This window comes from Heteronotia binoei, chromosome 4, assembly GCF_032191835.1.
Source record: "Heteronotia binoei isolate CCM8104 ecotype False Entrance Well chromosome 4, APGP_CSIRO_Hbin_v1, whole genome shotgun sequence".
NCBI lineage: Eukaryota > Metazoa > Chordata > Lepidosauria > Squamata > Gekkonidae > Heteronotia > Heteronotia binoei.
The window spans coordinates 88,212,162-88,235,872 of record NC_083226.1 but is presented as its reverse complement, the minus strand read 5'-3'; the positions used below and the strand labels follow the sequence as shown (position 1 = coordinate 88,235,872).

Sequence of the window (23,711 nt, the reverse complement as noted above, 5' to 3'; positions counted from 1 at the left end):
TTTATCCATTGTTCAGAGTGTGGAATACTGAAGTAACATATTTAAGGAGGCTCATTATTGTTTTAAAGCCTGCCACATAAAGAACCCTTACTTGTTTTCTGTCTCATCTCTGTGGTCTGTGTTGTACTTATTTTGTATGCAGTGGTTGCACTTAAAGAGGCTCTTCAGTTTTCAAGGATTCCTACTGAGAAACCAAAGAGAAGCAAAATAAGTTTAAACAGAATGTTTCTGGAACCTGTAATCTCCTGAAATGGAAGTAGCCTATAAAATGTGACAGATGTACACGTCTTTCAGTTGTAAATTAAAAATCACAAAAACTACACCAACATTAAAAGACTTTAAGAACTGAAAGAGTAAAAGTATTTTTTCTAACATTTTACCATACTTTTAGAAAGGTTAACCTACATTATTTTTACAACAAATGTAACTAGTTTTTAGGTTTGCAAGCATCAAGGGATGGGAGAGTGGAAAATACTGCATTATATTTTATTAATATTCCTCCATTTTCTGAACAATTGTATACCAAAGTGAATAGATATAAATGTTTTACAGTGGTTTCCAAGAAATAAAAAAAAATCTGTTTATGGTATTTTATAACTGAAGGAAAAGTTAAGATGAGTTTGAAATTCATATTGTGCCCAATTTTGAATTTCAATGAGGTTTTACCTATGGCCACTTTTAACAGGGAAAGCGGCATCTCAGTTTTTTCTGTGAGTATATGTATGTATATGTGCATGTTTTAAACTTCATGCACACATGCTCTGTAATAAACTGTGACTAGACCAACTTTTTAGTGCATGTTTCTTTGGTATATCCATATATGCCCCAGCGAGCCCTTCGGTCCAGAACCCAAAACCGGTTGATGGTCCCCAGCATCAAAGAAGTTAGGCTTGCATCAACAAGAGCCAGGGTATTTTCCATCACTGCTCCTAGCTGGTGGAATGAGTTGCCGGAGGAGGCGAGGGCCCTATGAGAGCTCACACAGTTCTGCAGGGCCTGCAAAATGGCACTATTCCATCACACTTTTTCATAATGACATCTACAGCAATGGATTGGGCCCAGAAACACCACCAATGGCTTGTCTGGGACCTCCAGAAGTTTAAAAATTGACCATTCTGATTACCACCACAAAAAACCTTGTTTAGATACATTGAATTAGCACCAGATTTTTTAAATGTTTTAACGTTTTTATACTTAATATTGTTTATATTTACTGTTAAATGGTTGGGCATGCTATTGCTGACCCTCATATTGTTAGCCGCCCTGAGCCTGCCTTGGCGAGGGGGGCAGGAAATAAATTAAATAAATAAATATCCATGATGAAAAAGATTTGTAGTTATCTAATATTAGCTGGAGAAAGCATGTACACATCAGATCTTTAATATGTGCTTTGACACTGAACGCTTAGTGAGATAATTTTCATGTATTAAGATACCTAATTATATGTATAGTATGACAACCTTGCCACTTTCCTCCTTCAGAGACAGAATTTTCCTGCTGTTTTTCTCTAGCTTTCTGACTAAACAGCCTTTTTTATCTAGTTTCTTCTTCTCCGAAGATCTATGGCTGTCCCACCTTGTCACAGTATGATATTTTGCAGCTGACTCAACCCAGGGACCTGAGGGAAGGGACGAGATTACCTCTTTAACTTAAACTACTGAAGTGAAACACAAAACTACTGAAATGGCACACAAAAACAGGGCTTTTTTTGTAGTAGGAACTCCTTTGCATATTAGGCCACACACTTCTGATGTAGCCAATCCTCCGAGAGCGTACAGGGCTCTTAGTACAGGGCCTACTGTAAGCTCCAGAAGGATTAGCTACATCAGGGGTGTGTGGCCTAATATGCAAAGAAGTTCCTGCTACCAAAAAAAGCCCTGCACAAAAGACTTTTTAAAGTTCAATAATGACAAAATATTTCATTCAACATAGAAGGGGGAAACGTCATGTGAAATCAATGTCTGAGGCAAATCAATAATGAACTCTGAGGTAAATTGGTATAGGCACAAACTACAGTTCATGTTTCAAACAATTGAAAGTTTCTTAAGCTCAGGTCTTTTTTGAGCAGGAACGCAGTTCAGACGGGTTTGGCATCAGGGTGTGCAGCCTAATATGCAAATGAGTTCCTGCTGGACATTTTCTACAAAAAGGCCCTGCGCAAAACAATGGTGATGTCAGGAGTTGGCCTAATATGCAAATGAGTTCTTGCTGGGCTTTTTAAACAAAAAGGTCCTGTGCAAAACAATGGTCATGTCAGAGGATGTGACCTAATATGCAAATGAGTTCCTACTCGCCTTTTTCTACAAAAGAGCCGTTTAAGCTTATCATAATATTAGAATCTTTAAGATAAGAAACTTTTGTGTTTCCTAAACACTCGAATATACTTTTTAAAAAATTAAATAAATTTATTTGAAAATAAAGTTATACAAATTGTGCAATACAATGTAGAAGGTATCACATAAAATGCAAGAGCAAATGATACAGACATATAAGTGAAACCTAAGTATGTTAATAAAATGTAAAGCCAAACAACATTTCAAAACAAGTTGGATGATCTCTCTATTGGTATCGTTCAAGAAAAACATTCAATTAATCTAGAACTTAAATGAGATTTAAAACAGATAAGAGAAATGAGAAAGGACAAAGAAGTAGGATAAGAGAAAAAGTTAAAGGGGAAGTTAAAATATATAAAATTGTAGACAGCCACTCTTGTGCCTGGAAAGATAGATTGAGATGGATGGTGATAAATAAGAGAGCTAAGAAGGTGAGAAGAGAAACTAGAAGTAGATCATAGCCATCTGTGAGGGATTGTAAGGAGGAAGTTCCTGTGAAGTGACATAATCAACAAAAGGAAACCATTTGTCTGTAAAGTGCGATTGTGTGTGAGGTGAGGAAGAGCTTAGCAGACGATCAGTGAGCTTTTCCATGATGAAATGCTCCCAGATGTTTGAGAGCAATATGTTGTAGGAGCTTAGGAGGCTTTCCAGTAAGATATGATGGAGGTGTTAGCAGCAACTAGAAGACTAGTGATCAATTCACAACATATCTTTGGAATAGAGATAGAGTCCCGCTGATTCTGAAATAAACCAGGTTGAAGAGGTAAATTATGTGGTAATAAGTTGAATTAGGTGAAGAACATCCTGCCAGAACTTCTGTATAAATGGACACTCCCACCAGCAGTGAACATAAGTTCCAAGTTGTCCACATTTCTGCCAATATAAGAGAGAAGGAGAAGCAGGCAATTCTAATTGGTTTAAAGTACTAGTATTAAGTATTTTAAATGATTGCAATCTGGTACTCATAACGAGAGGAAAAAAGAGGTGAGGAGTAGATGTGGACCATTGCTCAGGAGAGAGAGAAGTATTGCAATCTTGTTGCCAAACAATTTGATGTTCCATTGGTTTGTTATCTTCTAAACAGATTAATACGTTGTAGACAGTAGATATAAGTCCTTTATTATGAGAAGGCGTGGAGTGTAACAGATGTTCAAATTCAGTAGGATTAGAGTGGAAGATTCTTTGAAGATCAAGCAAAGAAAAGGCATGCTTCAACTGCAAATGAAAGAACCAAGGAATAGGGCAGCCTAGTTTTTGTTCCAAGGTGGCTATAGGAAGCAGACCGGATTCTGACGATGCGTCTTTAATACAAGTCATCTTTGCAGTCTTCCAGCTGCAAGTAAAGTGGAAGAGCTACCAGAAGGGAACCATGATTGGTTAAAAACAGGAATAGCAAGAAAATTCAGGGAGCAAGAAGTGTCTATGAGAGTCCCAAACTTTGAAAATGGCATTAAGTAGTGCATTTTGTTTGATCTTCGATTATCGCAAGTGTGAGGTAGTCCAAATAGAGTCTTGAGGGGAAAGAAGTGTAGGTTTTTTGACCATTGTGCACTGTTTTAACAATGCCATTTTAACAACATTGACTAATATAGCTGTTCTGTAGTAAGCTGAAATGTCAGGCATATTCAGTCCACCAGATGAGCATTGTTTTCTCATGATGTAGAATCCAATCCAAGGGAGAGTGATGGGAATAGTCCAAAATAGATACAGGAGTTTTGGAAAAGCGAACGATTTTAAAAAGGGGCAGCATGCTTCCTCCATGCCTGTCTGCCTGGCTCCAGCTCTGATGCTTACAGCAAGCGCCAGGATCACTCCCTCCACCCTCCGATCCCAGCGCTTGCTTTAAGCATCAGAGCTGAAGCTAGGCAGACAGGCACGGAGGAAGCACCCGCCCACTCCACAGCCGGCGCTCGCGAAACGCTGGGTGCTTCCTCTGTGCCTGTCTGCCTGGCTTCAGCTCTGATGCTTAAAGCAAGCGCTGGGATCGGAGGGCAGAGGGAGCGATCCCGGCGCTTGCTGTAAGCATCAGAGCTGAAGCCAGGCAGACAGGTATGGAGAAAGCATGCTGCCCTCTCCGCAGCCGGCGCTCGCGAAGTGCTGGGTTTGTGGAGGGGGTGGGTGCTTCCTCCGTGCCTATCTGCCTGGCTTCAGCTCTGATGTTTAAAGCAAGCGCTGGGATCGGAGGGCGGAGGGAGCGATCCTGGCGCTTGCTGTAAGCATCAGAGCTGGAGCCAGGCAGACAGGCACAGAGGAAGCACGCTGCCCTATCCGCAGCCGGCGCTCGCGAAGCGCTGGGTTTGCGGTGGGGGCAGTGTGGAGCAATCCCAGCGCTTGCTGGAAGAAGCTGGAGCCAGGCAGGTGCAGGAAGCGCTGGGATCAGAGGCGGAGGCAACGGATTGCCCCCCCCCCGGAGGAAGGTACCTTCGCGCCATAAGACGCACACACTTCCCCCCCACTTTTTTTTGGGGGGGAAGTGCGTCTTATGGTCCAAAATACGGTATATCAGCATGTCATCAGCAAACAAGCTGAATTTCATTGTAAAGGGACCACATTTAATGCCATGAATTTGTTATGTCTGATGAGGCCCGCTAGTGGTTCAATAGCAAGTGCAAAAAGGGCTGGAGATAGAGGACAATCTTGTCTTGTTCCTTTCTAAAGTTCAAAGTTTTCTGACCATAGGCCATTAATGACCTTAGGCCTTTGGATTGCAATAAATAGCTTGAATAGCTGTCACAAAATTGGACCCAAATTACATGTGCTTTAAAAGAGAGATTAGGTATGATGTTTCCAGTGAATCTAAGGCTTTCTCTATATCTAGAGAAAGAAGAGCAGCTTCCAATCTAGTAGATTCACAGGAATAGATGGTATGCAAGGTTTTATGAATTTTGTCTGTAATCTCTCTGCCAGATATGAATTCCACCTGGTCCGAATGAATGTAGCTTATAATTAGTGAGTTGAGACGTTTGGCTAGTGCTGATGTGAAGGTCTTGTAGTCAATGTTCAGTAATGAAATAGGATGAAAGGATGTAGGATTTGTGAGATCCTTGCCTGGTTTAGGTAAAACTATGATGGAGGCATGATTCTATGTGGGTGGCAGTGTTTCAGTCTGAAGGATTTAATTATGTGTCAGTGAGTGGCTGAACAAGAAGGTCAGTATATGTCTTGTAGAATTCTGAGTTGTATCCATCGGTTCCTGGGGGCTTGTTTTTAAGATTTTTTATGATGTCTATGATCTCAGATGATTCAAAAAGGTGATCTAAGAACAGGCGATGGCCATCAGAACATTTTCAGATCCCAGGATGCCTAGAGAGGAAGTCAAAAATATAAAGCGATGAACATGTACAAAAGCTTGTAGTAGCGATGAACACGTACAAAAGCGATGGGACATGTACAAAAGCTTGTAGCAGTCGGAAAATATATGCACAATGTCAGATGATTTACTATGGAGACCACCATTGGTATCTCGTGCTGCGTGAATAAATCACGAGGTGAATTTGTCTTTAACTCTCCAGGAGAGCAACTTAAGAGAACGAGGTGAATTGGTCCAATGATGTTGTTTGACATAGAGCAAATTCTTCTGTATTTGCGAACTTTCCAAAAATTCTAGGATTTTTCTTTCCACGATGAGTTTCTTTTACGTCTTTTTACCTCCACATTCTTTGTGAAGAGCCTCTAGTTGATGAATGTGGGTTAAGACCTCAGTTTTAAGAGCCTCTACGTTTCTTCAAGGAGGATAACAAGGAGATTAGACTACCTCTTAGCACAGCTTTTAGAGCTTCCTGTCTCATGGAGGATGAGGTATCAGTTGTTTTGTTGTCTTTAAAATACTGTTTAATCTGTGTCTTGGTTTGGTAGGAGCAATCTGAGTTAAGCAGAAGAGATTTGTTTAAAGTCCAATGTTTGGGTGAATGATGGATGGAATCAGGATTTAAGGAGCATTGAGCCCAAGCATGGTCTGACCAGACTATGGGACTGATTTCAGAGTAAAAAACTATGCTAAGAAGATGAGAGGAAATTAAAATATAGTCAACCCTAGTATATACGTTGAATCATGGAGAGTAGTAGGTGTAGTCTCTCTCCGTTCCATGCATCTGACACCAAATATCAATTAGGTTGAATCTCTGGAACAGTCCTGAGAAGTTCTTGATGTGTTTGTTGACATGAGTGAGATGAGGAGTGTGATGTGAATGATCAATAGAGTAGTCTGCTATAAGATTGAAGTCTCCACCTACAATTACTTCGCCATCTTGGAAAGCTTGCAGGGTACCAAGTGTCTCTTTTAAAAATTGCAACTGGTTGTCATTCAGAGCATAGATTGAAGCAAGCGTGACCTGTACATCATCTAGGAGACCCTTCACAATGATGAAACAGCCTCGAGGACCTGCTTGTGTTGCCTGATGTTGGACTCAAACGTGTTTAGAGATCAAGATGGTGACTCCACGAGAGTTGGAACTACGCATGGCATGATATTGTGATTGAATCCATGAAGCCTTCAGTGATACACTAGAAAGGTTTCTGAAATGGATTTCCTGGAGCAGGATGACATCAGAATGAAGCTTAAATATGTTGCTCAGAATTCTCCTTATTTTGACAGGAGTATGCAGACTGTGCACATTAAGAGAAGTAATGTTCCAAGGCTGACTCATGTTGTAGGTAGATATTGATAGACTAAAGGCAGACTGAGGAGAAAAGTGTAGAGTAGTCAGCATGGGAGCAAAAAAGCCAAGAAATGAGGCAGGCACATGAGTGGAAGAAGAAAAAAAAGAAAGAAAAGTAAGAAACAAAAACATAATAGAGAAGGTATAAAAGCACCAATATAATCAAGCAGCAGATAAATTAATATGCAGCAATAATGAGGTACAGGATAATCAGAGTAGATTGGGAAATTGATTATAATATGTGATGTTAATCAAATATAAACCAATGATAGAGGACACCAAACTACAGGAGTACTGTATATATACCCCCCTTCTTAATCACCACAAACAATAAAAATCAATTTTAAACACCCTATTAAATGAATTAAGTCTAGAGCAATTAATCCAATATACTTTCTTGAGCTTAACTGCTCCTTTTGGTCCTCAGAAGGCAGGGGTACACTATTCACTTCCAAAATGTTTTCACTTAACACACCAGTACACTTTCTTCAGGTTTCAAAATGCAGTCTCTAAGCACACTAGACCAGGGATCATATCACTCTTGGAGCTATCTCCCCCTTGTAACTGGGTAGGGAATTTCATTGCTCTGTAGAGCTATCTCTTTTTATAGCCTGAATGGCAGTCTTTGCCAATCTGCTGATTTCTCCTGTCAACAATTCCAGTTCTCCAAATGTGTTAAACTGCTCTCAGTCAAGGCTAAATAGAAATGCTGTCAGCACCCAATTCTTCTCAGCCAGGGCTAGACTCAGACTGAGTTCTCTTGACCACACAGCTCTTTCTGTTCAACTGATGCTATCCAATTAAATTTCTTTGAGCAGCCTATAACTCAAGCTCTCTGGCTCTGTGAGACATTTACCCTTCACAGTCCTTTGAATGTTTCCACAGCACTTTTGAGCTTTTAAAGTGCAGTCCATCACATATAGCATTAGTCTTGAAAAAGGGGAGTCTATCAGAAAGCACACTTGTGAACTCTGAAGTAAATAGAGAAAGTAGATACTGAGGTCAGTAGGTTATGTGTAGGGCAACAATAATAATAGTTTTTCTTTAAATAAAACATTGACTAGAATGAGCTGATGTTTCAGTTATACAATCAGATTGCATGAGGAGGTTTGATTTATTCATCTTGTATAGTTGCTTTAAAAATATTTCAATCATATTCAATTACAAAATGTTGAAAAATAATGTGAGCAATACCCATCTGATAAAAATGAATAAAATATGCGTAATTATGTGTTGTTTTTCTGTTGCAGAGAAAAGAAAATCCAAGGGTCAAAAAGGAGCAGAAGGTGGACGAGGAAAAAGATATTCCTATAAATTACCTCAAGAGTTTAATGTGGAGACTGTAGTAATTGCAGATCCAGCTATGGTTTCTTATCATGGATCAGATGCTGCCAGAAGATTTATTCTAACAATTCTAAACATGGTAGGGAGCTTTGTAATTTTTCAAAAAATAAAAGATATAATTGTTTTATTTTGAAAATGAATGGTTCATAGTAGCAGTTCAGAGCAGTACCAAATTCTGCGAGCTGTTAGAAATAGAAGGCTGTTCAAAGACTGGAGTAGGTTGATGGCACTGGTATCCAATATCAGCTCCATTACCGGTGCAGAACTAACCTTTTTTGCCCAGTCACTTTCGGCTAGGTAGGTAGCTATGAGCTAAGAGATATAACAGCTTCTCTGTCCACATTGGCCTTATTATATTAGTACACCATAAGTGAGGCTCTTGTGAGAGAGGGAATCATACTCACCTCCCCCTCTGCTCTGCCTTACTGCCCCCTGCTATGCCTGTCCATCCATTTGCCCCCCATCCACCTTCCTGCTGACCTACAGAAGCAGAGGCAGCGGGAGTGAGGAGTATTCCCTAAATCCCAGTATTGGTATCATATTGGGATTTGGAAAGCACTCAGCATTGCCCAAAATATTTGGCTGGCAAAGCATGTCAGTTTCACTGCTGGAAAGCAGAGGAGGAGTAAAACTTATTTGGTCTCCCACCCCTGCACTTCTGCAGCTGGCTGGGGTGGTGAAGAGGCATCTTTAAATGCTTCCCCTTCACTTCTTCAGCCAGCCTTCCCCAGTTGGAAGGTGGTTGGTGTTAATAATTGTGGTTTGTGTTAACAATGCTTTCCCTCCACTGGGAGGGAAAGGCAGTAATCTAACAGCTGGCCAGTGCAGGGGAGTGAAACTGACAACTTATCAGTTTCACTCCCTTCTACCAATCAGCTGTTAAATTTAAATGTCTTTCCTTTCCAGCCAAAGGCTGGGGAAGAGAAGGGAAGTCAGGGCTCAGTATAGCTGACTGCACCCAAATAAGCTCTGAATAAAATCAGCTTTCTTTAGGGTCAGCTGTACTGATCACTGTGTTGATCAGCTTGTGTTGTACTGATCAGCTGTACAGATCACTGTACAGATCAGCTGTACAGATCACTGTGTTCAGCTTAGGTGATACCAACCCCTCCTCTATATTTATTCAGCTCAGTTATGTCAAATGCAACCCCTAGTAACTACCGACCCATCATCTTGTTATCTATACCTGGAAAAGTTTTAGAACAAATAATTGAACAGTCAATCCTTGAGCATTTGGTGTTTAAACCAATTTTATTATACTGCAATATATTGTAATAATACTTATCTATTATTAAAAAATTGATACAAATACATTACATTTTTCTCCTCCCTTCCGCCCTTTTCATGACCCCTGACGGTGTATTTTAATTAAATTGCTAAAAAATAAAAGGTAATTTTATCAACTAAAGAATCTTCATAAAAAACTTCTTAAAACAAAAAGAAAAAACCACATGTTATAATTATAATCCATCTTCATTATAATCCTTTAGTTCTTATAAAAAAAGTTGAAAAAATATGTTCACATAGTCTCGCTTTTTGACTGTAGTCCATTTATTATTCCTCTAAAGTTCAACTATTGTCAAAAATCTCCAGATATCCTTTAACCTTCCATTGTTTTTCAACATATTTTTGAAATTTTCCCCACTCATTTTTAAACTTCTCTAGATCATATTCTTTTAAGATTCTTGTAAGCTTGTCTATTTCACTCCAATGCATAACTTTTAAAGTCCAGTCCCACTTTTCTGGTATTTTATTTTGCTTCCACATCTGTGTATATAATCTCCGTGCAGCTGAAAGCATGCACCAAATTATCGTTCTATCTTGTTTCAGAAATTTTTCAATTTGTAATCCCAACAAAAAGATGTCTGGTGGCTTTGTGATATTATAACCCCAAATTTTGGAAATCTCTTGCTGAATTATTTGCCAAAATTGTTTTGCCTTTTCACACATCCACCACATATGGTAGAAAGATCCTTCATGTTTTTTACATTTCCAACATCTATCCGACACCTGATTGTTCATTTTTGGCAATTTCTTAGGCGTCATATACCACTTATATAACATTTTAAAACAGTTTTCTTTAATATTATAACATGTCGATATCTTCATAGAGTTCTTCCATAAGTACCCCCATGATTCCATCTGTATTTCCTTATTCATATTTATCGCCCATTTTATCATTTGAGATTTAACTACTTCATCTTCCGTAGACCATTTCAATAACAATTTATAAGTTCTTGAAATCAATTTTTCGTTATCTCCAAACAGCATTCTCTCCAATTCTGTTTGTTTTTGTCTTATTCCTGTCAGCGCAGGGTTCATCGAATCTTCAAAGTAAAAGAACTCTTTCTTTTGAAATAAGTTTCTTTTTATTGAGTATACAATGTTACTACTGCAGAAGGTCTTTGAGAGTGATAACATACATTGAAAAGGCACTAGCATATATGGGGGCACATCAAAGGCAGGGGCCTCTAAATCATTCTCAAAACAAAGTTATTTTCACTTTCTAAGGTGTTTGATTCACACGCTGGCTATCTCCCTTCCTGGGCCATCCATCCTCCCCCTTTCGGCCGATGTCCTTGCAGCGGCTGGGAAGCGGCGGCGCCTCCCTCTGGTCTTCCCACCGTTTATGGCCTCTGGCACCCTGCTCTTCCTTCCCCCCCGTTCGGCATACCTAGCATTCTATCAAAGGGCCCTAGGGTTAGTTCTAAGCAAATAAACAGTATAGGCAATGTGGTTAGGATCAATAGGATGCAATTGAACACAAGCTGATATACTGCCCCCCCTAAGCTCTTGCTCGGGGTTTGTCTGGGTGCAGTAGGTAAAATTGTTTAAGCAGTTGAGGGGCATTGAGATCCGAGGCTTTCACCCACTCATCGCAACTGGGCGGAAAGTAGCGCCAGCGCACCAAGTACTGCAACCCCCCTGGTGCACTCTAGAGTCAAGGATCTCCTTCACTTCGTGGTGTTTCTGGCCCCGCACCAGAACAGGCTCCGGCTTGGGGCCCCGGGGATGCCACCTCGACCCACCCGGATCTCGACGGATAAGACTGCAATGGAAAACAGGGTGTATTTTACTGAACAGCTTAGGCAGGTCCAACTCCACTGTCACTTTATTGATCACCCGCTTGATTTTTTGATTGATTAATTGATTAATTGTTTTAACAGGTTTTTAAGGTTAATTAATGTTTAATTTAATGGTTCTAATGTAACTGTTTTATTGTTTGGTGCACCATTGGTCATCGTATTGTTAGCCGCCCTGAGCCTGCTTCGGCAGGGGAGGGCGGGGTACAAATAAAATTTATTATTATTATTATTATTATTATTATTATTATTATTATTATTATTATTATTATTATTATTATTATTATTATTATTATTATTATTATTTTAAACGGTCCCAAGAACTGATAGGCAAGCTTCCGGGAGGTCTGTGGGAGCGGGAGATTTTTGGTTGATAGAAATACAGTCTCTCCGACTTTGAAGTCCCACCCCGGGCTGTTCTTTTTGTTGAATTGGGCTTTGTAGTCTCTTTTTGCCTCTTCCAAGTTCTCCTGGATGACTTTCCAGGAGCTCTCTAACGATTTCCACCACTGTTGAGAATCATGGAGTAAAAGGACAGGTCCTCTTGTGGATCAAAAACTGGCTGAGTAATAGGAAGCAGAGAGTGAGTATAAATGGGCAGTCTTCGCAGTGGAGGACGGTAAGCAGTGGGGTGCCGCAGGGCTCGGTACTGGGTCCCATGCTCTTTAACTTGTTCATAAATGATTTAGAGTTGGGAGTGAGCAGTGAAGTGGCCAAGTTTGCGGATGACACTAAATTGTTCGGGGTGGTGAGAACCAGAGAGGATTGTGAGGAACTCCAAAGGGATCTGTTGAGGCTGGGTGAGTGGGCGTCAACGTGGCAGATGCGGTTCAATGTGGCCAAGTGCAAAGTAATGCACATTGGGGCTAAGAATCCCAGCTACAAATACAAGTTGATGGGGTGTGAACTGGCAGAGACTGATCAAGAGAGAGATCTTGGGGTCATGATAGATAACTCACTGAAAGTGTCAAGACAGTGTGCGTTTGCAATAAAAAAGGCCAATGCCATGCTGGGAATTATTAGGAAGGGAATTGAAAACAAATCAGCCAGTATCATAATGCCCCTGTATAAATCGATGGTGCGGTCTCATTTGGAGTACTGTGTGCAGTTCTGGTCGCCGCACCTCAAAAAGGATATTATAGCTTTAGAGAAGGTGCAGAGAAGGGCAACTAGAATGATTAAAGGGCTGGAGCACTTTCCCTATGAAGAAAGGTTGAAACGCTTGGGACTCTTTAGCTTGGGGAAACGTCGACTGCGGGGTGACATGATAGAGGTTTACAAGATAATGCATGGAATGGAGAAAGTAGAGAAAGAAGTACTTTTCTCCCTTTCTCACAATACAAGAACTCGTGGGCATTCGATGAAATTGCTGAGCAGACAGGTTAAAACGGATAAAAGGAAGTACTTCTTCACCCAAAGGGTGATTAACATGTGGAATTCACTGCCACAGGAGGTGGTGGCGGCCACAAGTATAGCCACCTTCAAGAGGGGTTTAGATAAAAATATGGAGCACAGGTCCATCAGTGGCTATTAGCCACAGTGTATGTGTGTATATAACATTTTTTGCCACTGTGTGACACAGAGTGTTGGACTTGATGGGCCGTTGGCCTGATCCAACATGGCTTCTCTTATGTTCTTATGTTCTTATGTTGGCACTCAGGTGAAATCGTAGGGCTGTTGCCTCCGGGGAGAATTGGGAAGGGCTTCCCTTCATAACCATGCACGGCTTGGAAAGGGGAGACTTTGATGGTCCCATGCAGGCTGTTGTTGTAACTGTATTCCGCAAAAGGCAGTAGTTCTACCCAGTTAGACTGTTGAAAGTTCACATAGCATCTCAAATACTGCTCTAGGAGCCCGTTCACCCTCTCGCTTTGACCGTCCGTTTGCAGGTGGTAGGCGGGGCTCAGTCCCTGCACCATACCGATCAACCGGCAGAACTCCCGCCAAAAGTTGGCAATGAACTGAGGCCCGCGGTCACTAATGACCTTATCTGGGAATGAAAAACATGAATGAAAAACAGACGAGCCAGCTCCTTGGCGTTGGGGAGTTTTCTGCAGGGGATGAAGTGGGCTTGTTTGGAGAACGTATCTACCACTACCAGGATCACAGTTCTCCCTTGGGAGGGGGGTAGCTCCACTATAAAGTCCATGGACACCACCGACCAGAGTCGTTCGGCTGAGGGGAGGGGTTGGAGTAGTCCGGGCACCTTCCCCCCTTCTCTTGGCCATTAGGCAAGTGGGGCAGGTTTGCACAAACTCCGATATATCCTTCTTCATTTGGGGCCACCAAAATTGTCTGTGCACCATGTGGAGGGTTTTCACGTAACCAAAATGCCCCGCCAGTTTGTTAGTGTGGCAATGCTGGAGCACCTCCACTCGGAGTGATTTTGGGACGTAAAGTTTCCCCTCGTGGAACCAGACCCCCCCCTCCCCTTTCTCCACTCCCTCAGGCCGGTCCTTTCCTTCTGCCTCCGCCTCGGAGATGAGTTTGCTTCCCCCCCAGGGGCTCTTAGGGGGGCCCCTCGCTTGCGAGCATGTCTGCACAGCTCCCGCCACGGCTTCCAGGGGGATGAGGGAGTCTATGACCTCCTCCCGTTCGCTTTCGTGCTGCGGGAGCCTAGATAGGGCGTCTGCTAAAAAGTTCTTAGAGCCGGGAATGTGGCGGAGGGTGAAGTCGAATTTTGCAAAGAACCCCGCCCATCGAATCTGCTTGCCGGTCAGCTTCCTGCGTCCCGTAAGGGCTTCTAGGTTCTTGTGGTCGGTTCAAATCTCGAAGGGGACCCTAGCCTCTTCTAGCCACGATCGCCACATTTTTAAAGCAAAGGTGACAGCGTAGGCTTCCTTGTCCCACACCGACCAGTTTCTCTGCTCACTCGAAAATTTTTTGGATATGTAAGCACATGGTCTTAAGCAGCCCCCTTCATCTTTCTGCATGAGTATTGCTCCTACGGCCGTGTCGGAGGCGTCACACTGGACCACGAAGGGGTTGAGCTCGTTCGGGTGCACTAGCACTGGCTCGCTTGTGAAGAGGCGCTTTAGAGTGTCGAACGCCTCTTGGCACTGGCTAGTCCAATTTAGCTTAGCCCCCGGTTTTTTCGCCTCGGGCCCCCTCCCCTTTGTCTGTAACAAGTTGGTTAGGGGTAGGGCCACCTTGGCGAACCCCTGGATGAACGTTTTATAAAAGTTCGCGAACCCGAGGAAAGATTGGAGCTGTCTACGGGTCCTCGGGGGTTCCCACTCCAACACCGCTTGGATTTTTGCGGGGTCCATGGCTAAACCCTTCTCTGAGACCCGGAAGCCCAAGTAGTCTAGTTCCTCCTTGTGGAACTTGCATTTGGATAGCTTGGCATACAGTTTATTCTCATGTAGGGTGGTCAGTACCTCCCGGACCAATTTCACGTGAGATGGCATGTCCTTTGAATAAATAATGATGTCATCCAGGTACACCACCACCACCCTGTACAGGTACTTCCGGAGGACCTCGTTGATAAAGTTCATAAAAACCCCAGGGGCTCCCTGTAGCCCAAAAGGCATCACGAGGTACTCAAACTGCCCCATCGGCGTGTTGAACGCCGTCTTCCATTCGTCCCCCTTTTTGATTCTGACCCTAAAGTAAGCGTCTCGTAAATCCAGTTTGGTGAAAATTGACCCCTCCGAGACAGTGCTCAGGAGGTCCTTGATGCGGGGGATGGGGTATGCGTTGGACATCGAAATCCCGTTTATCCCGCGAAAATCTGTGCAAAGCCTAAGACTTCCATCCTTTTTCTTTCGGAACAGGACAGGGGCGGCGTGAGGCGCCATTGCCGGCCGGATGAATCCCCTGCGGAGGTTTTTGTCAAGGAACTTCCGCAGTTCCTCCTTCTCCGCCCACCCCATCGAGTACAGTTTGGCTTTCGGGAGCGGTTGACTGGGGATGAGCTCTATGGCGCAGTCAGTGGCCCGGTGGGGCGGCAATTCGTCCGCCTCCGTTTCACTGAAGGCTCCCTTCAAGTCTCTGTATTCCCTCGGGATAGTCCTTATTTCCTCTATGGTCACACACAATTTCGTGTTTTTAGGTGGGGGTTGGGGCCCCCAGGACTCCCTCCACAAGTGGGACGTGCACCTTCGATCCAAAAAGTCGATCGTGTGCTCCCCCCACTGAATGTCCGGTTGGTGCTGCGCCAGCCACCCCACCCCTAGCACAATGTCAAAAGAGCAGGAGGGTGCGATCACAAACACTTCTAGATCCCAGTGATCTTCCACCCCCATGAGTATCTCTTGCGTCTGTTCAACGCAGGGTTCCCCTTTCATTCGAGTCCCATCCATCTGCTCAAATTCGAGGGGCCGGGGTAAGCGCTCGTGCCCTGTCCCCAACATGTCCACAAACCGCGGGGTTATTAGCTCCCGCGTGCACCCCGAGTCTATCAGCGCCCGAGCATGTACAAAGCGCTTGAGTTTCACGTTTAATAAAGTCAGTGGGATGAACATCAGTTCCCCCGAAATTCTCACCCGTAGTGGTTCTGCTTTCTCCAGGACCTGCCGCTGGGCACCCTCTAGTGCAGGTCAGTCTCGTTTCCCGCCGGCTCGGTGTCCCATGCGTCGTCCCCCAGTTCTTCCAGCATTATAGAATCCTCGTCAAGCACCATCGACAGAGCGGTGCTGCTGCGGCCCGACTCCTTTGGCTTAATTGGCTTTTTTACGTTGCTTGGGGGCCCCTTCGCTGCGGGGGTGCTGGCTCGGGTTTTGTCGGGGCACTTGGCGGCCAGGTGGTTCGGGTCCCCGCACTGGTAGCACTTGCGGGTCCCCGAGAACACTTTAGGGGTGGTCCCCCCCTGTCTTCCTCATCTCCGTCTCCGTCTTGGCCGCTGGCTGGGCGTCTCGGCTGGGATGCGGCTGCAGTCCCTGGCGCTGGATCGCCACTTCTTTCATGTTGGTTTCGATTTCCCCCGCCAGTTGGATCCACCCGACCAAGGTGTCTGGGTGGATTTGTCCCAGGGCCCGATCCAGAATGCTGGGATTCAGCCCTTTCTTGTAAGCCCGGATCTTCATGTTCTCGCTCCACCCCCGGATCTTGCGGCTATGGTTCCGGAACTCCAGGGAGTACTCTTGGATCGACTTTCCCCCTTGGCGAAGCCCCTTGATGGCGGTGATTGCCAGGGTCTCCCTCAGCGGGTCTTCGAACTGGGACAGGAGGGCCTGTAGGAACCCCGCAACCATGGCCACCTCCGGCCCGTTGGCTTCGAAGAGAGTCACGTACCATAACTGGGCTTCTCCCTCTAACTTCGACCCCAGGTAGGCCACGCGGCTGCGTTCATCGTGGAAGGATGACCCCCAATAGTGCATGTAGCTGTTGGCTTGGATTATGAAGTACTCCACCTTGTCTGCACTGCCGCCGAAGGTGACGAGTAGCTCCCTAGTCTTTACTTTGGCTCCCGGCGCCGGCGGGGCAGGGGGCGCTGCCGGCGCCGCAGGAGCCGTGGGTTGCGTCGGGATCGGGGCCGCCGCTCCGGTAGTCTTCCCCACTTCGCCTGCGACCGCTCGATCCACCTGTCGCTGCATCTCATTCATCATTAGCTTCATAGTGATATTCATCTCCCGGCGGAGGTCGCACCCCAGGATTTCCATTTCCCTCTGGAGCTCGTCCATAGTGGCGGTTTTCGGGGGTGTGGAGGCTCGCGAGTCCCCGTCGTCTTCGTCTCCGGAGTCTCTTCCCCCGCCACATTTGTGGTCGGACCCCGGGCTCCCACCCAGTCCCGCCGGGCCGGTTGGCTCATCTAAGATGTTGGGCGAGCCGGTGGGCCCCTCCGGGTCTCCAGGGTTGCAAAGGAGGTTAGCGTGGCGCTGCAGGACTTCTTCCATCAGGGTGGTGGAGGTGCGGTGCTTCCACGCTTTCGGGGTGATGAAGAGCACCTGGCTGCTCACTTTCCGCGGTTTGCGTTTCTCAGTCACGTACCACGCCAGGGACCCCGGTAGTTCAGGAATGCAAGGCTCTCGGTCGTCCGGTGCCTCTGTAGCCATTCGCTAGAAGTAACTGGCGCCGATAAGCCCCTTTTTAGGGTTCACTCTCAAAATGTCAGCGCAGGGTTCATCGAATCTTCAAAGTAAAAGAACTCTTTCTTTTGAAATAAGTTTCTTTTTATTGAGTATACAATGTTACTACTGCAGAAGGTCTTTGAGAGTGATAACATACATTGAAAAGGCACTAGCATATATGGGGGCACATCAAAGGCAGGGGCCTCTAAATCATTCTCAAAACAAAGTTATTTTCACTTTCTAAGGTGTTTGATTCACACGCTGGCTATCTCCCTTCCTGGGCCATCCATCCTCCCCCTTTCAGCCGATGTCCTTGCAGCGGCTGCGCCTCCGTCTGGTCTTCCCGCCGTTTATGGCCTCTGGCGCCCTGCTCTTCCTTTCCCCCCCGTTCGGCATACCTAGCATTCTATCAAAGGGCCCTAGGGTTAGTTCTAAGCAAATAAACAGTATAGGCAATGTGGTTAGGATCAATAGGATGCAATTGAACACAAGCTGACAATTCCATCATTTTTAATGTCCTGTTCAAGCAAACTCTTAATTTGTTGCAATTGAAACCAGTTATACTTGTATTGTAGTTCTTCAGCCGATTTTAATTCCACCTTTCCTCCATATATTTTTAAAAGTTGTTTATATGATAACCACTTCTCTTCTTTAGTATCTGAATATAACTTTATTACTTCTGTTGGCACAATCCAGAGAGGTTTCCTCTCATCCCCATATCTTTTATACTTTGGCCAGGTATTTAACAAATTGCTTCTTATATAGTGATGCAAGAAAAAACCATCCATCTTACTTTTCTTATAACACATATATACATGCCTACAAAAACATTTCCATGACCTTCTAGTGCTAGTAGTTTTCTATTTAATAACGTCATCCATTCCTTGATCCACACCAGACATACTGCATCATGGTACAACTTTAAATCAGGCAGCACCTTTCTTTTACATCAGTCAAAATTTTCATTTTAATTCTTGTTTTTTCCCCGACCTATACAAATTCTGAAATTTTCCTTTGCCATTTATTAAATTGTTTATTATCCTTCACTATTGGAATTGTTTGAAACAGGAACATAATTCTTGGTAAAACATTCATTTTAATTGCAGAAATTCTGCCCAGTATAGACAAATCCAACTTGTTCCATTTTATCAGATCTCTATCAATCTTATGCCAAAGCTTCTCATAATTATTTTTGTACAAGTCAATATTTTTTGTTGTGATTTCCACACCTAAATATTTTACTTTGGAGGTAACTTTTGATCCTACTACTGTTGGGCAGATCTATAACTGGTTGGCAGAGCTGGTTGACAGCTCTCACCCAAAGAGTGTTCGTTAATGGTTCCTCATCCTCTTGGGGAGAAATGACAACTGCAGTGCTTCAAGGATCTGTCCTGGGACCTGTTTTGTTCAACATCTTTATAAATGATTTGGATGAAATAACAGAGGGAATGTGTATTAAATTTGCAGATGATACTAAATTGGAAGGGGTAGCAAATACAGTAGAAGGCAGAGTCAGAATATAGGATGATTTTGACAGACTGGAAAACCGGGCTAAAATAAATAAAATGAATTTTAAAGGGGATAAATGTCAAGTTCTGCATGTAGGTCGGGAAAATGCAATGCATAATTATAGTATGGGGGAGACTTGTCTTGGCAGTAGTATGTGTGAAAAGGATCTTAGGGGTCTTAGTGGACCATACGCTGAACATGAGTCAGCAGTGTTGATGCAGTAGCTAAAATGGCAAACGTGATTTTGGGCTGTATTTCAACAGATATATAATGTCCAGATCATGCAAAGTGATGGAATTGCTTTGTTCTGCTGTGGTTAGACCTCACCTAGAGTATTGTGTTTAGTTTTGGGCACCACACTTTAAGAAGGATATAGATGTTGGAACATATCCAAAGGAGGGCAACAAAGATGGTGAGGGTTCTGGAGACCACATCCTATGAGGAAAGGCTGAAGGACTGGGTATGTTTAGCCTGGAGAGGAGATGACTAAAAGGTGATCAAATAATTTAAGAGCTGTCAAATAGAAGATAGTGCAGAGTTGTTTTCTGTTGCCCCCAAAGGATGGACCAGAACTAGCAGGTTGAAATTTTATCAAAAGGGTTTCCAGCTAAACATTAGGAAGCACTGACAGCTAGAGCAGATCAAGGGAAGTGGTGGGTTTTCCTTCTTTGGCGGTTTTCAAACAGAGGCTAGGTGGCCATCTGACAGCAATGCTGATTCTATGAACTTAGGCAGATCATATGAGGATGGGCAGAAGGGTTGCATCAGTGCTTAGTTCTCATGGCCCTTTCTTACACACCCAGGGAAATGCTGATCATCACTTTGGGTCAGGAATCATTTTTTTTTCCAGGCCAGGTTGACCACAGATCTTGGAAGGTTTTTTGCCATCTTCTGGGGATGGAACAAAGGTCACAGGGTGTATGTGTGTAGGAAAGGTATTTGTTAATTTCCCTTTTTGTGCAGGAGGTGTGACTAGATGACCCCAGAGGTCCCTTCCAACTCTTGTGATTCTATGAAAGAAGATGGGGAGAAGCAGATGGGAATAGGTGCTGGGGCTGTTACTTTCCTCTCCTGAGCAAAGGTGCTTTCATGCATGTGCTTTCTTTTGCTGAAGAGAGAACAGAGATAGAAGCTGTTGTGGAATAATAAGAAAGTCATTACAGCACTCCTGGAGGAGGAGCAGAGAGCTACTTTTAATTGACTACAGAATGATGGGTATCTCTCAGCAGATCTTCTGCCCACCCTATTACAGGGGTGGCCAACGGTAGCTCTTCGGATGTTTTTTGCCTACAACTTCCATCAGCCCCAGTCAGCATGGCCAATGGCTGGGGCTGATGGGAGTTGTAGGCAAAAAAAATCTGGAGAGCTACCGTTGGCCAGCCCTGCTATATTAGAATTCCAGTGGTGCATCAGGGATACAAAAAATGCAAAGACTGCACAATTAAAGGAAGATAACAACCTCTTCATTAACTATTTTTTCTTAGTAATAACTTTATTAAGTGTTAACTTCTTGTTTTTAGGTGTTTAATCTTTTTCAACACAAGAGTCTGGGAGTTCAAGTGAACCTTCGTGTGACTAAACTTGTTCTACTTCATGAAACTCCAGTAAGGAAGTATTGCATTACTATTTTTCTGTATGAGGTCATTTTAGAATTAACATAAACAGAGATATAGACTATGTTTAGACATTACTACAATGTTCCAGTTTGCTTGCAAATCAGGAATAGAGTACATATAATGTCCTTACTCTTATTTCACATAGTAGAGACAGGTGTGTTCAAAACAACATCCATTTACTAGCAAGGAGATATAGGGTGGGAACAAATGGTTTCAGGACAAGAGAGCTCATCCTGTCTACAAGAACCTCATCATGAACATAATTTTGTGATGAACATCGCCAGTTCATGGTTTACAAATTAGAGGTTCATGCCCATTTCTATCCACGACCCTCCTACAACCTTTGATATGGTTTCAGAGGTTCATGGGGTTTGTGGTGGGAAGTGGGAGGGAGGAGCAAGAGGGATTGCTGAAATGGATTGCATCTCTTTCATCCTAACAGGTATTAGAGAGATGTTTGAACAGATGACTTTAAAAGGGGATTGGACAAATCCATGGAGGAGAGGGCCATTAGTGGCTATTAATCATGATTAAAAAGTACCTCCATGCTCAGAGGCAGAAAACATTTAATAGAGATGTCAGCTTCCAAGTGGGACCTAGGGATCTCCAGGAATTAAAGCTCATCTACAGACTGCAGAGATCAGTTCCCCTGGAGAAAATGGATGTGGACTCTATAGCATTTTACCCCACTGTCCTCTTCAGGCTTCAGTCCCAGATCTCCAGGAGTTTCCTAATCTGGAGCTGGCATCCTTATCCCTCACCTGCTGGTGGTGGCCAGGGGGATCTGGCAACCCCATCTAAACACCAGTGCCAAGAGACAATATCAGGGGAAGGCGTTGGCCTCTCTTGTTGGCCCTTCAGAAAAATTGATTGGGCACTGTGTAAAATAGGATGCTGAAGTGAATGTATGTCTGATGCAGCAGGCTTCTTCTGATATTCTTAATGTTTGCCAGCAAATTGGTTGCTTCAGCCTTTGTTGTGTTGGATCCAGTAACTTATAAATAGAAGATGCTGACAGATGTGATTTTTTTTGCCATGTTCTCCTCCTATTTTGTTTAGATCCACAGAAATTTGATTCACAGAATTGTGGAACCCAAGTGGACAAACAGCTGGGCAGATCAGGAGAGCTGCAGTGAGGAGTGGAGAAATAGTGCAATTGCTCCTTCTCCCTCTTACATTAGTGGAACTCTTCTTGTGGAAGAGAGAGGTGTGGGTAATTTCACTATTTCTTCTTCACTGAAGCCTCCCCCTAAAAATCTGCTGCTGGGGGTGGTTGTCCAGGAACCAGCAAAAATCTATACTTCTTCAGATACTGATTGATGGATCCATACTATAATCTTGTTCTATGCCTAGCTTTATTTATCATTTATTATGAATTCTGTATTGAAATTCCCATTGCCTTCTGAAGTTCTTTAAGTTGCTTTGTTAGATACAACAACATTTTGTGTAACTAGGTTTCTTCAATGAGTTCATTGTCATGGGCACCTTGGAATGCACAATGGAGATAAATCAGGCAATGTTAACAAGATAATGACCTTAAAACAAACATAGTGATTGGATAGATTTACAATATTCCAAATAGAATATTATTTTAAATTTAATGATGTTTAACTTGCATAAATCTCTAAAAAAAATTTTTTTTTGCATACAGCATTCTGTGTATGTATCTTTTGAACAACAAAGTTTGTAATTTGGTCAACCATTCTGTAAACAATATGATTCTGTTTGCCAAAGAACCTGAAGAAAATCAAAATGTTTGGATAAATGCAATCTTTCTTTGAGTAGGTTTCAGAAGAGGGAGCATTATAGTGTGAATGCAGTGATTTTAATGCTGAAGGATGGCTTATAAAAACAGCAAATAAATACTGAGATTACGGGGAACAGATATTTGAATGTTTATATGACAACAAAGGGTTTTTTTCCAATTTATTTACAAATAATATTTTTGAAATACTTCTTGTTTTTAAAAAGTAGAATGCTATATGTACACATGAGTAAACTAAATATTACAACTTTCAGACAGACATGTATATTGGACATCATGGTGAAAAAATGCTGGAGAGTTTTTGCAAATGGCAACATGAAGAATTTGGTAAGAAAAATGACATTCATTTAGAGATGTCCACAAGCTGGGGTGAAGATCTATCACCAGTTGATGCAGCCATATTAATTACCAGGTGAGTTTCAAATTTTGTTCTCGTTCACGGAAATGGGTCTGATATAAATTTCTGCAAGTACTATGATGTGCATGTAGATCATGGATATTCCCTATTGCTGCGCTGCTGGGGGCAGCTGGGGGCAGCTGCTGATCTTTATTGTTGGCATTACATTGAATTACAGACACTGCTGTGTTCTCAGGATTTCCATGAAGAAATAGGTATAGAGATTCAGAACATAGAGATGATAATGGAACATATTAATAATGGAATCTAGGAAAGCTGGAACATACAAAAATAGAGAGCTCAAGGCATTTATACATCTATTTTTTAATGTGGTAGAGCATTTGACTGCATTTATATATCTAGTTGGAATTCCTCCTAAAACTCTCTGCCTCAACTCCTACTTTTCTGTAATATTACCTGTAAGGCTTCCCCAAAAGATTTCTTCTTCACATATCTGGAACTCAGATTTATGAAAGCTCACATTGGAATATATGTTTTTTAGTGTTTAAGGTACTGCTGGAGTTTTGTTTTATTTCTATATCAACCCGGACAGAAATATGGTTATAGGAAGCAATGTGTTCTTAATGTATTACCACTGTCAAATGTTGTGTACCAGCTGCAATATTTGAAGAGGGTTCCTGATCCTTTGTGTAAAGAACGTGCATTCGCAGAAAAGACTTTAAATTTGGAAGTATGAACAAGTGCCTTAACTTCATTACAGCCCATGCCTTACCAATACAATATAGGCGTGAAAGGTACTGTCTTGTTAAAAAGAAATTTTAGAATTTTAGAATTCACAGCAACAATTTGTTAAACCCTTAGTCTGGACATAGGACTGAGGGGGGCTGATTATGGCAGATTGATTCTGTGGTGTTTACACATGAACCTCAATTAAATTTAATTATATTTTTGTCAACTTCCTCTTTATTTAGAAACATAAAAGTTGCAACAATTAAAAAAACTAGACATAGCTAGGATGAATAATAATAAAA

At 42.9% G+C, this 23,711-nt stretch overlaps 1 protein-coding gene across 2 annotated transcripts in view; it reads left to right on the top strand.

The window, feature by feature from the left end:
- ADAMTS19 (ADAM metallopeptidase with thrombospondin type 1 motif 19) overlaps positions 1–23,711 on the top strand; it is a 248,877-nt gene that overhangs the window by 49,762 nt on the left and 175,404 nt on the right. For both annotated transcript variants that reach the window (XM_060235511.1, XM_060235510.1), the window contains exons 4-6: positions 8,245–8,417; positions 20,462–20,545; positions 22,577–22,734. In XM_060235511.1, the coding sequence (XP_060091494.1) occupies positions 8,245–8,417; positions 20,462–20,545; positions 22,577–22,734 (415 nt within the window). The remainder of the gene's footprint in view (positions 1–8,244; positions 8,418–20,461; positions 20,546–22,576; positions 22,735–23,711) is intronic.